Source organism: Lactuca sativa, chromosome 2 (assembly GCF_002870075.4).
Source record: "Lactuca sativa cultivar Salinas chromosome 2, Lsat_Salinas_v11, whole genome shotgun sequence".
Taxonomy (NCBI): domain Eukaryota; kingdom Viridiplantae; phylum Streptophyta; class Magnoliopsida; order Asterales; family Asteraceae; genus Lactuca; species Lactuca sativa.
Genome location: NC_056624.2, coordinates 34,800,136 through 34,813,562, shown reverse-complemented (window position 1 = coordinate 34,813,562; position 13,427 = coordinate 34,800,136). Strand labels below are relative to the sequence as shown.

The following is a 13,427-nucleotide window of genomic DNA, read 5'->3' as shown; positions in this document are numbered from 1 at the left end:
AACCAAATCTCCAACTTTCTCCTCTTGTAAAACTAATTTGGTGGACCATTTTGAGGAAAAGCTGCTACTTTTAGCAAGATTCTTAATGACAACTGCTTTTAACACTCTTACTATTAAAGGATAGATGATGTAGAATTTAGCATACCCAATCAATAAAAACTCAAACTTTATATAGAAATCGAGCAAAAAATAAAATAATCATAGTAACTATATGTGAAAAGAAGTGAAAATTGAAAAGATTTAACAAAAGAACTCACCTTTAATTAGGTATGGAATCAATCTGATTACAGAAGATCAGTTTCCTAGAAGTGCATCCGAATCTTGTTCTTTTGGGATCAAAACATGGAACCCAAAAAGAAGTAATATCCGGATTGTGCAAAATAACACCACATAATCAAGAATTTGACATGAGAAGTCATTTCAAGACTAAAGGTTTATGGTCAAAATTGAAGAACCCATGTTGAATTAGAATATATGACCATTATACCCTTACATCTTTTTTCTTTCTTGCTCTTGTGCTTGCCATAATTAAATCCCATGAGTTCTTTGGATTGAATAGAAATGTAAGTTGTATCTGAACCTTCTAGTTTGTTTCATACAGATGTTTTTAGTGATTATCAAGATTAGTTGATCATACCAAGATAACTAATTATTATAGAAATCTATAAGCAGCAAGATAAATTTATTGCACTTTCTAAGTATCAACCATAATTGAGAGGGAACCACAATCTAAGTGAAAGTACCTTTACTATATTGATTTGATCAAAGTCTTTAGTTTTAATAGTTTAGATTAAACTACATTTAATTAGATTTAAACAATTCCCCTTTTTTACTTTTCTGTTCTGCAGTTTAATTATTAGTTGTAATTTCTCTTTTCTGAATCAAAATCATACCCGCTTCTAAAGTGTTTGACAACCCAATCTTACCTCAACTATAATAACATTAGATTGAGTACATTTGCTCAATTTTTTGCTACTTCTTAGTTTTCTTGAAACGATTTTATAAATTTAAAAACCTTATTTATTTTTAGTATATAAAAACAACACAACACAGGTACTTCAGATTTTCAAAGACATTTCAATATTTATTTCTCATCATGTATCGTAATTATTATCGCACTTGCTAGTTATCACTGTATTTATATCCTACATCATTTCAAAATATTTATAGGGATATTGTCAGAGTTTGAAATAATCTCCAATGATGAGTGGTATTTAGATTAAAATATTCCCTTGTGATTTGTAAAATTCACTTCTCTCCTATAAATAGAGAAAGAATTGGTCATTGTATGGGAATTCCATTAAGTATGATGTTGTATATTCTTTATGTTTATGAGATTACGAGATCACCCATATCTTTGTGTTTATCAATTTTTATATCGATTCAATATATTATTATTTCGCACAAGCCAATCATCCAAACAGAATCCTAAAAACGTTTGTAACGTTAACAAAATGAATTTATTCTCATGATTCTCAGTTGAAAATAAAAAAGACAAAACGTCTAACCGTTTTATTAGTTGTCATTAACATGATATCTTATACAAATCATAAAAACCAATCATAAAATTTTATGTTTTTAAAAAATTAACATATCAAAAATTAAATTTAATTGAAGAGTCAACATGAATCTTTTGCAAACTAGAAAAGAAAAAAATTAAGATTATTTTAAACGCCGAATCTTCCGTATCATTTCATGGGTTCTAAAATGTGACCTTATCCTATGTGGGGCCTTGCTTTATCAAAATCTATAAACGGCTGTGGCTTCTTAGTTCCTCTCTCTCTCTCTCTCTCTCTCAACCTCAACAGTGGAAATGGCCGACGCTTTGGTCATTATCGCTGCCGATGTGATCCTAAAAAAGGTGGCATCCATAGCTGCCAACGAAATCGCCCTTGCTTGGGGTTACAAAACAAAGTTGCACACACTTGAACAGACCTTAAAATTGATTCGTGCCAAGTTACAGGATGCCGAGAATGAGAAAGGTCAAAAACATGGTGTGATGGAGTGGCTGAAACAGCTAAAACTTGTGGTTGGTGGAGTTGATGATATGTTGGATGAGGTTGACTACGAAATATTGAGACGCGCGATAAAGAGTCGAGATCGGGTGGCAATAAAGGTAACCACTCTCCCAAGTTTGAAAAAGCTTTTATTTCGTAGGGAAATGGGTCATAAAATAAAAAAGGTTAACGAAAAGTTGTCTCAAATCAATAAGGACGCAAACGATTTGGGACTACAAAATGAACAACGTCGCCCTGCTGTTCCAGATCGTCCCTACCCGGAGACAGATCCATATTTAGGAGAATTCAAAATTGTTGGTAGAGAGGATGATGAAGAGCGCATCATACACCTTTTAACCGAGTCAAGAAAAGAAGAAAAACTTATGATTGTTCCCATTGTGGGAATGGGTGGGATGGGGAAGACCACTCTGGCTAAGTCCATCTATAATAATCCAAAAATCCAGCAACATTTTGAGGTTAAAGCTTGGTTGTGTGTGTCGGTTAAGGTTGACATCAAGACACTTCTCTCAAATATCTATGAATCTCTTGTTGGAGAGAAACCTAAGTCGGAAACTATGGTCAATTTAGTTCGAGATCTTGAAAAGAAGTTGGGAGCAAAAAGATATTTGCTAGTCCTGGATGACATTTGGGATGAAGAGAGATTGTATTGGGAAGATTTTAGGAGTGTTATGATAAATGTAAATTCACAAACTGGAAGTAGCATTCTTGTCACTACCCGGAAACTTGAGATCGGAACTAAGGCTATGATGATTGATTCGTATCCTTTAAAAGGTCTTTCTGATGATCATTGTTGGTGTATCTTTAAAGAGAGGGCGTTTCTAGCAGGACAATCGCCACAACCCGAATTGGAGGAGATAGGGCGTGATATTGTGAAAAAGTGTCGTGGTTTGCCATTGCTAGTAAAGGTAATAGGAGGGGTGTTGCAAAATTACACTCACGACCTAGAGAAGTGGTTGTCCATCAAAAATAGCAAAGTTTGGGATCTAGAAGTTGAAAGGGAGAGAACTCAAAAGAGTTTGGAACTGAGCTTTGATAATCTTCCCAGTTCTATGGCCAAACAATGTTTTGCATATTGTTCCATCTTTAAGAAAGACACGGTCATGGAAAGGGAAGAACTCGTCCAACTTTGGATGGCTTTAGGGTTTGTTCAAGCGGACGAGGAAAAAAACAAGGAGATGGAGGATGTGGGAAATGATATTTTTCAAATTTTGGTCAGCAATTCATTGTTCCAAGATGTTGAAAGGGATGAATATGGTCACATCACTCGATGTAGCATGCATGATCTGGTGCATGATCTTTCATTATCACTTTCCAAACATGAAAGCTTATGTGTGGTGGGTGCGATGAATGATGATATTGATCGTATTCCTCAGGTTAAACATCTCGCTTTTTACCAAGAGCAGAACAAGGACTACGAATTCCAAAACAAGGTATCCTTGTTCATTGAAAGGGCTAAAACAGTTGAAACTTTGCATACATTCTTCCTTGATCATGAAATTGGAAAGACTTTTCCATTTCAACAATTCAAGTGCATGCGAGTCCTTAAACTCACATCACATAAATCGGAGAAGCTAGACGATTCAATTGGAGATTTGGTGCATCTAAGGTATCTCCATTTGTCATATCCCGGTATCACTGTTCTTCCAGAATCTATTGGTAAACTATACCACTTGCAAACTCTGAAGTTACAACATTGCCATCTCAAGACGTTTCCAAAATCCATGAGAAATTTAGTAAGCCTACGAAATTTCATGTCTACAAAAAGTCTTCCCGCCAATATTGTGGGACAAATGATTTCTCTTCGAAATTTGCCTTCCTTCACAGTTGTTAGAAGGAAGGGACACGGTATTGAAGAGCTACACCATTTGAACAACCTTAGTGGAAAGCTCTGTATTTTTGATCTTGAAAATGTTAGGAGCAAAGAGGATGCTATCAAGGCAGACTTATCTAGAAAGAAATATTTATACGATATTCAATTTAGTTGGAGTAGGTACTACGAAGATGGAGATGATACAAACGTGATGGATATATTGGAAGGCTTGCAACCCCCAAAAGATGTGAAAATATTAACAATTAACAATTTTTCTGGTGATAATTTTCCAGCTTGGGTAATGAAGATGGATATTGATATCAAAGGGAAATCAATACCCCTTGACAAACTCATGTCAATCACATTATCTGGATGTAGGAGTTGCCTCTCTCTTCCAACGCTTGAGCACCTACCACATCTTCGGGATCTTGTGTTGGAGAATATGGACAACTTGACATGCTTAGGAAGTTCCAATGTTAATGAATCAACAAAACCTTTGTCTCCATCGTTGAGATCGCTCAAACTATTTGGCATGAAAAGACTTGAAAAGTGGATAGATGGAGCAACCAACAGCTCAAAAATGATTTCTCCTGTCCTTGATAGCTTGGTGATTATTGATTGCCCAAAGATTATTCTCTTAGATGAATGTCATCCTCATCCTCTTGTTTCCTTAAGGATATGTTACTGCATAGGTCTGATATCCATTAAGAGCATACAAGGCCTCACGTCTCTCGTGTCTTTAGAAATTGTCATGTGTCCTAGTCTTTTAGAAATAACCGATTTGCCCAACCAATGTCAATCTTTGAAGACTTTGCAAATTAAGCATTGTGACAAACTGACTTCCTTGCCTCACCAAATGTTTGACTGTTTTGCTTTCTTAAATGAGTTGGAACTTGGTGCGTTTTCAGAGGAGCTCGCTTCTTTCCCGAGTCTCGAAGGCATTGAGAAGTTAAGGGACAACCTTCACTCGTTAGACTTGAGAGGTCGGTATCATTGGGATTCAGTGCCAGAAGAAATACAACACCTCACTTCACTCACTGAGTTAACCATAAGAAGATTCGGAATGCGAGAACTACCCATGTGGTTAACCACAATGTTATCTATCCGACATTTGACGTTCCATGAATGCAAGGGGCTAAATAAAGAAACAGTTGTACGTGGAGCACCACCGGAAGCAACTTATGTTGAACTATATAATTGAGAGTGTTATTTATTTAGTTATTTGAGTGTGTTGTGGTAGTGTATAGATATTTTTGTATAAGTGACAAGTACAAAAGATGTGTAAAAGTCCAATGATTCTATAAATTTGATACTTACACTTTTTACTAAATGTCGCAAAACTCTTTTCACTTATCGCTTGGCTACGGATTGTTTAATCGTAGTTGATCGCATGATGGCTCTCGTCCATAAACTTAATAACTTTTCAATATGGTCTATAATTTTAATTTCAATGATGTATTAAGTTTATTATCTTCTAAACACAAATACGGATCAAGATGTACTGTTTTAACAAGTTAAGATTTTATTGGATAGTATTGGACTCGGCACTCCCAACAAAATGGATATGTTGGTATTGTGTCATATCCCATCTCAATAACTTATACTGTAATTTACTATAATTTAATAAGCATAATCCATTTGTCTTGATTTCCGAATGATGTACAAGAAATGGACTTACAAACAATTAACTATTGTTAGTGACGGATTTGTATTATTTTAGAAATGGACTTACAAATTAACGACACAAAGGTAAAACAAAACCATACGTGTACACCTCTAGTAATCAACCCTCAACTATTTAATCCTCCGACATAAGCTATAGGTTTCACCTTGTTGCTTGGCCCATTTGGAACTTTCTCTAGTCATAGTCAAACTCACATGTCTTCACTCCACCTGCCAATAAACTTGTAACCAGTATATTAATGTTTGTATGTCATTGATTCAATAAACCAACATTGTTAGGCTAAACAAAAATGCTTACAAAAAGAGCAGGTTTGTATATAACAATTAACAGTAGTAAATTTCAATCTCAACTTCAATATAAATTAAGAGCATAAACTGGAATATCTTGCTCATATCATATAGAAAATTGTCAAATTACTTTATATCAATTAGTTTATATAATTGTCATTAACATTTTATACCTTATGCAAATAGTTATAAAAAAATATTTGGCATTTGGAAATATAATCTTATCTTATCCGGATCAATGTTTGAAGTTGTTACATGGTCCCCTCTCAGCCAAAGTGGGCCAAATGATATTAATTAGGCTGTGGTTTGATGGATTTTACGAGAGGAAGAAAACATAAGTTTTTATTGATACTCCAAACAAAAATACAAAGGAAAATAAATAAGGATGCTACGACTAGGGATGCCAACGGGATCAAACAGGAACGGAAATTTGCAATGCTAATAAAATATGAGATCCTATATTCCCCCTCAAGATGAAGCATGCAAATTTGCAATGCTAATCTTGCCCAAAAGAAATTGAAGTTGTTGTGTTGTTAGCCCCTTTGGTAATAAGTCTTCTATTTACATCTTGTTGTTGATATATAAGGGAATAATCTGCTTGGATTCAATGTTCTTGAACAAAATAACAGTCTCTACATGCTTATTTCTCTCATGAAAAACCAAATTGTTAGCTATATAATTAGCAGCTTCGTTATCACAGAATAAAGGCGTGGCCAAGGAAATGTCAACATGTAGTTCGCTAGACAACCAACGAACCCGAATACCTTCACTGGTCGTGGAAGCCATAGCCCTGTATTCGGTTTTGGTTGAAGATCGCGAGACAACATAGTGTTTCTTGGTTTTCCAGGAGATGGGAGTCCCGCCTAGTAAGAGAAAATAACTTGTATGCTAACGTATCGTAAGGGAACATCCTAACCAGTCATAGTCACAATAAATGGTTAAAACAAGTTCCCCTACCTGGGAGAGAAGAATGCCTTGGCATGGTATGGCCTTTAAGTATCTAAGTACACGATGTTTACCAAGAGGGTTGTTGTTACTTGACAGTATTTCTCGGAGGTGTTTTGAACGAGGTATGTTCCCCTGGTGGAGAGGGAGAGATTTCCTCAGGAGTACCTAGATTTGAGACAGACGAATGAGACGATGATGGAGATTACCAAGATTTTTACCAAGAGGGCCTTATTCTGTCTCAAGTTTGCTGCATTAGAGCAGGCCCAAATAACACGATACTTGAGCATGATCAAACTGAAATTTGGCAATCTTTGTCCACCCAACGTTACAGTACCCTCGCCGAGCTTCAAGATGTCGAGAAGAGGTGAGAGATTGAGATAGAGACCTATGCGAAGGAGGAGCTCTAGGCTCTGATTTAGTCCTAGCCTGCAACAAAGTGATTCAAGCCCAACAATTCATAATCAGGAGGTCCGAGGGGCCACACTTGTGGGAAATACGACAAGGTTCATGAGGGTGTTTTTCGGTTTTCTTCTGGATGCCAAAAATGTGGCAGGAAGGGCCACATTGTTAGGGATTGTCGTCAGCAGGCCCCAGTACCAAGCACTCGGATTTGTTATCACTGTGATCAGATTGGCCATGTGAAGGCCAACTGTCCCTTGCCTACTTCGAGACCAACGCAAACACCGGCTCCGGCTACTTTGAGGATCACAAGTGGATGCCAGGGTAGGGCGGAGCCCCCGAGGGATCGAGTTCATGCTTTCCAGCTCACAACAGAGGAGGCCAGGGCAGCGTCAGACATCGTTACTGGTATGTTTTCATTTATTATTCTATCAAGTTATTTTATTGCATGCTTATGATTATGATTCTGCTAGGTACCTTCTTAGTGAACTCCTTGCCTGCTCTTGTGCTTTTTGACACAGATGCGAGTCAATATTTTGTGTTTCAGTCTTTTAGTAGAAGCTTTGACATGACTCTTGGAGAGTTGGAGTGTTCGTTGCGAGTTTCCATCACCAACGAACACGGTATTTCTGCATTGAGCATTTCTTGGGTGTTGCACTTCAGATCTGGAACTATTGGGGGTCCATATGGCATAAAGGTGTCAATTTTGTTGTCATATGCACCCCATGCATGGATGTCAAGTTTGGGACTTTACGTATAAAATGGGCCATAGGAGGCCAGATCTATGATTGGGATGCATTAAGACCCACTGAAATCGACTGAATAGTTTTGGACAAGGAGGGACTCGGCGAGTCGTTCTTGGTAGCAGCGCATCGCACACATATGGTTTCCGCTTTGAGAACCCTGAGATTGTACTCTGATATTTTACTATTTGATGTTATGGTTTTGAGACTTGTGATCTGTGATTTGATGTTTTGAAATGATGTTTCCGTAAACTTATAAGTAATATAATTAAACAAAAAAAATGGGTCTCAATTTTGGGATGTTACAGATGGCCTACCATGTATCTTCTTCTTTTGGGAGACAAAGGCTTGTGGTAGGGAACATCTGGTCACATATCACTACCATTGAGAGGAATAATGCTATATTTGTAGCATCTTAGGTAAGCCTCTATAGTGTAGGATTGGGATACATCTGTCTTTGCATCCTGATTTAGGTAAGAGATTGCAGTCACTCCATGTAAGCATGGTATCCCTGTAAGTTGTCATATTCTACAGGCACACTTCTTTGCAATTAAATCCACTCCATATGCAACATCATTGAATCTAACAATATACTTTTGATAACCACAAGCAGTAAGTCCCCACAATCTGTTTAAGGCAAAAAAAAAAAAAAAAAAAAAGAATAACGCATCTCCATAATTAACATATGCATATTAAACTAAAACCCTTACCTCTATTTAACCTTCAACTGTTCTATATGCTTCCAAATAGTTGGACATATATCCAAATCCCATTCCATTCCTTCTATTCTATATGCTTCCAAATAGTTGGACATATATCTAAATCTCATTCCATTCCTTCAACTCTTTGGGTGTATATCATTTCCATCACAAATAACCTAATCTTCTCTAGCATAGTGATGATATGTCTCCTTCTAGCATGCCTAATAGCATAATTGAAACTCTCACTGACCCCATTCTCCATTGCATCACAATCTCTTCCCTCTTGGAAGAATGCCTTAGACCATGTAGTAGGATCTCTAATTGTAAGGTACTTTTGCCTTTGGTCACATTTTGTCACTGAAAGGGGTTGTGACACTGCTTGTTGCTCGTTTACTCGCTATATCTATGTAAAACTTTATTTAAAGTTATATAATTTAGTATATTTAGCTAAGAAAACATAATCTACTTTGTGAATTGCACCAACCACTTGTCAAAACCACCATTGTCTATTGTTATAATGTTAATGTTGTTTATTTGTCAAACAAAGCACGTCAGCATCAAAAAACCAAACATATTGAAATTGATATTCATTTTGTTCGAGACAATGTCATCATAGGCAATGTTCGTATGTTGCACGTTCCCTCATCATCTCCATATGCATACATTTTCACCAAAAGACTCACCTCGTCTCTCGATTTTACATTCCGTCTAAAACGTCCGTAATAGACCTCCCGTTATATCACGAAGGCTGTTAATATATTATTTACGTGTTGTATTCCAGTCCTTGTCCTCCATGGATTGGATCCGACCCATATTTCTTGTATGCATTTTCTCTATATCGACATTAATGAGAAGATGATGGGGAAATACTTTGATTACAATACATTTATAATGTTTTGGATCGAGCATAACCCTTATGAACACAAGAATAGGAGTAAAAACATTATTTAACCATATAGTTGCCAATCATTTGACCTTTGCGCCAAAAAGAGCAATAGATCTAGTGTTATAAAATTCAGATATAATAATGTTTAAAGACTCGAAATTCCATCTTGCCAGTTAGTTATATCATAATAAGACCAATTTATTTATTAAAAAAAATCATGTCTAACCATGATCATAACATCATTTATAGATCTGCTGTTATTTTAATTTTTTCCATCGATTATCTAACATTTTTCACCAAGTGAAAACTTGTCAAAACTTGGTCACCTCAATCTCAATGCTATCTTAGTCAAACACGACACATGCATTCAGACCAAAATTTATGAACGGAGGTCATAAAACTGTACGCCAAAGGTTACACGTGGATGCACCAAAGGACTCAAGCTCTTGTGCTGATGCCACGTAGTATTTTTGTTCTATGTTTATTATATACTTTAATTTAATTTAATTTAATTAACTTTAATCTTTAATTTAATAGTGTAATAATATGTATCAAATTGTACATTCATTCCGTAATTACAAGCATAAAAAAGGTCAGCATCTATATATGATGTACATGAATAATAATTTGTGTTTTTATTCGTTATGTAATAAAAAGATAAAAATCCAAAAACATTAGATTCAAGTCTCACCATTTTATTTTTCATTTTAGAAAAAGCTCACTAAATTTTATGTTACTGATTTAATCAATTTATTTATACTTAAAATTATGAATTCAGACATAATTATCCATGATAAATCTTCTAACAGGAATATCGTGTTTGATTATTTACATATTTTTAGCATGTAAATGAGTCCACAAAATATATTACAAAATATGTTTATAAGGTAATAAGGTAAAGTATATATATAAAAGTAAATGCAAGTTTACGTGTCACTTTTGAGTGTCGATAAATAGATGCTTAGACAAAGAATCTTATAGAGTGAAACGCAGTTCAAAGTTGTAAACCTTACCGGCGAAGTCGACGGTGACCGGAAACAACCAATCGACGGCAGGGAGAAATGGTGATCAGCACTACAATCGCCGACTCCGATCAGAACCTCCACTCCACTTTCGCTTCCAGATATGTCCGTACATCTCTTCCAAGGTACCTTCTTCTCTTAATTTCATCTTCTGTAGACGCCATGACTCGATTTTCAAAGCTCTAATTTCACGTTAACTCTTGTTTTTTTAACCCCGATTCAAAGAATTTCATGTCAATTCCATGTTGACTGACTTTGACGAACCTATTCTCATATAATTTCCATATCGCTATTGCTAACAGAATCATCGACCCAAACAATGATAATTATGTGATTAATAACTTGTTTGCAGGTTTAAGTTGCCTGATCAATCTATACCAAAGGATGCAGCATATCAAATAATAAACGATGAGTTGATGCTCGATGGAAACCCGAGATTAAACCTGGCGTCATTTGTGACCACGTGGATGGAGCCAGAGTGCGATAAACTTATCATGTCATCCCTCAATAAAAACTATGTTGACATGGATGAGTACCCTGTCACTACTGAACTTCAGGTAATTATTTTCACTCAATAAACTTTATAAACTATTGGGAACGCAAATTATGTTTATAATCAACTTGTCTGTAACAACATTGCAGAATCGATGTGTGAACATAATAGCGCATCTCTTCCATGCTCCCATTGGAGAAGACGATGCTGCTGTTGGTGTAGGAACCGTTGGATCATCAGAGGCGATAATGCTTGCAGGTCTTGCTTTCAAAAGAAAGTGGCAAGCTAAGCGGAAATCACAAGGAAAGAGTTGCGAGAATCCGAACATTGTCACTGGATCTAATGTGCAGGTTTGGTTACGACATATATATACTAGGATAAAAGCAAGAAAGAGCAACGTTACTTTTGTTTATTTGCATGTAATCATTGTCTGTGGTCGTGTTCCATAGGTCTGTTGGGAGAAATTCGCGAGGTACTTCGAGGTGGAATTGAAAGAGGTGAAATTGAAAGAAGGGTATTACGTGATGGACCCTGAAAAAGCTGTAGAAATGGTGGATGAAAACACGATCTGTGTTGCTACAATTCTCGGATCCACCATGAACGGAGAGTTTGAAGACGTGAAGCTTCTGAACAACCTTCTAATGAAGAAAAACGAAGAAACCAAATGGGAAACCCCGATTCACGTTGATGCAGCGAGTGGAGGGTTTGTTGCTCCTTTTCTTTACCCTAATCTTGAATGGGATTTTAGATTGCCACTTGTGAAGAGTATTAATGTTAGTGGACATAAGTATGGGCTCGTGTATGCTGGTGTTGGTTGGGTTGTGTGGAGGACGAAAGATGATTTGCCGGATGAGCTTGTGTTTCATATAAACTATTTGGGATCGGATCAGCCGACCTTTACTCTCAATTTCTCCAAAGGTAAAATGTGTTTGCTACAACCTTATATCATTGCTTCACCAATCAACACATTTTATAGGTCCATTTATGAATATGTTATACACATATAGTCATATAGAGTCTCTTAAGGGAATTAATTTGTTTGTTTTGTGGACATGGATAGGGTCAAGCCAAATAATTGCACAATACTACCAATTTATTCGTCTTGGGTTTGAGGTAATGGTTTGATTATATGTTATTTTGCTAAATCTTGGAGCAACCAAAAAGTTTACGCCTCTTTGATAGAGCTAGATGCAAGAAATAGCAACATGCTTAAGCTTTTATAAAAATAAAAATAAAATAATAAAAAAAAAAACTACATAACTACAACATTGAACTTATAATTTTTTCCTCTTAGATTGTACTTTGAAAAGTCTAGGCATTGACAAATTGCTTTGTATTTGGATAACATGGTATTAGTGTTTGTAGATTTTTTAAAGTATAATATTATAATAAAAAGAAATGAAAGTGAGATACTATAATAACCAAGTAAACGATATTACGTTGCTATTTCTTGCATTTAACCATTTGTGATAAAATGTTTACACTTTACACGTTCATGAAGTTCACTTTGACCTGAAACAAACTCGTCGATTTTTCTCGATTTGATTCACTAGGGTTACAAGGATATCATGACAAATTGTCACGAAAACACAATGGTACTCAAAGAAGGGTTAGAAAAGATGGGAAAGTTTAATATAATATCCAAAGACATCGGGGTCCCATTACTAGCTTTTTCTCTTAAAGACAGTTCAAAGTACACCGTGTTTAATATATCCGAGTCTCTAAGACGATTTGGATGGATTGTTCCCGCTTACACCATGCCACCAGACGCACAACATATTTCTGTTCTTCGAGTCGTGATTCGTGAGGACTTTAGCCATAGCCTAGCGGATAGACTCATTGCAGATATTATCAAAGTGGTTCACGAGCTTGAAGGTGCACGATTCACGGCTGACACGAGTGGTGCACGCGATGGTGGGACCGTTGAACATGTTGAACATGGCTTGAGGCCTATGGAACGAGGAATAGCCAAGTATTTGAGGAGGTTCATTCATGGCAAGAAAACAAGTAGTGTTTGTTAGCCGGTTTGGTTTGTTTTTCTATATCACACAAACTAAGGGTTTTTTTTCATATCAAGTACGGAATGGATAAGGTTTATAATGATGTCGAGGTTGTTTTTTGTTTTCTAGAATAAATAAAACGTGTAAATATGAATAATAATCTTTTATATCCATATGTTCATAAGTTATATTTTTTAAAAAATGACTATCAATTTCATAATTATCATATATATGATTTAAAAAAATATATCGATTGTCAAAATCATGAATTATTAGTTCCTAGTTCTAGTTTTAAGTATTCAAACAAATAAATGGTTTCTCAAAATCAATTTAAGTATTTAGCTGTGAGTTGATTTCGGGAAACCAAATGACAAGATTTGAATCTTCAGGGGTTAAAGTGTAACTTTGGGACTCAATTTGTAAAGATTTTCATAAG

The 13,427-nt window shown here is 35.9% G+C and overlaps 2 protein-coding genes across 2 annotated transcripts; both read left to right on the top strand.

Moving 5' to 3' along the window:
* The first annotated feature begins 1,763 nt into the window (after positions 1-1,763).
* Positions 1,764-5,158, top strand: LOC111893791 (putative disease resistance protein RGA3). The gene has a single exon (XM_023889874.3). It carries the CDS (start codon positions 1,814-1,816, stop codon positions 5,027-5,029), a length of 3,216 nt encoding a protein of 1,071 aa, XP_023745642.1. The 5' UTR covers positions 1,764-1,813; the 3' UTR covers positions 5,030-5,158.
* Positions 5,159-10,424: 5,266 nt separating this feature from the next.
* LOC111893802 (glutamate decarboxylase) lies at positions 10,425-13,162 on the top strand. Its single transcript, XM_023889886.3, has 6 exons — positions 10,425-10,623; positions 10,851-11,055; positions 11,141-11,341; positions 11,441-11,909; positions 12,052-12,104; positions 12,545-13,162. Exons 1-6 carry the CDS (start codon positions 10,538-10,540, stop codon positions 13,010-13,012), a joined length of 1,482 nt encoding a protein of 493 aa, XP_023745654.1. The 5' UTR covers positions 10,425-10,537; the 3' UTR covers positions 13,013-13,162.
* Positions 13,163-13,427: the final 265 nt, after the last annotated feature.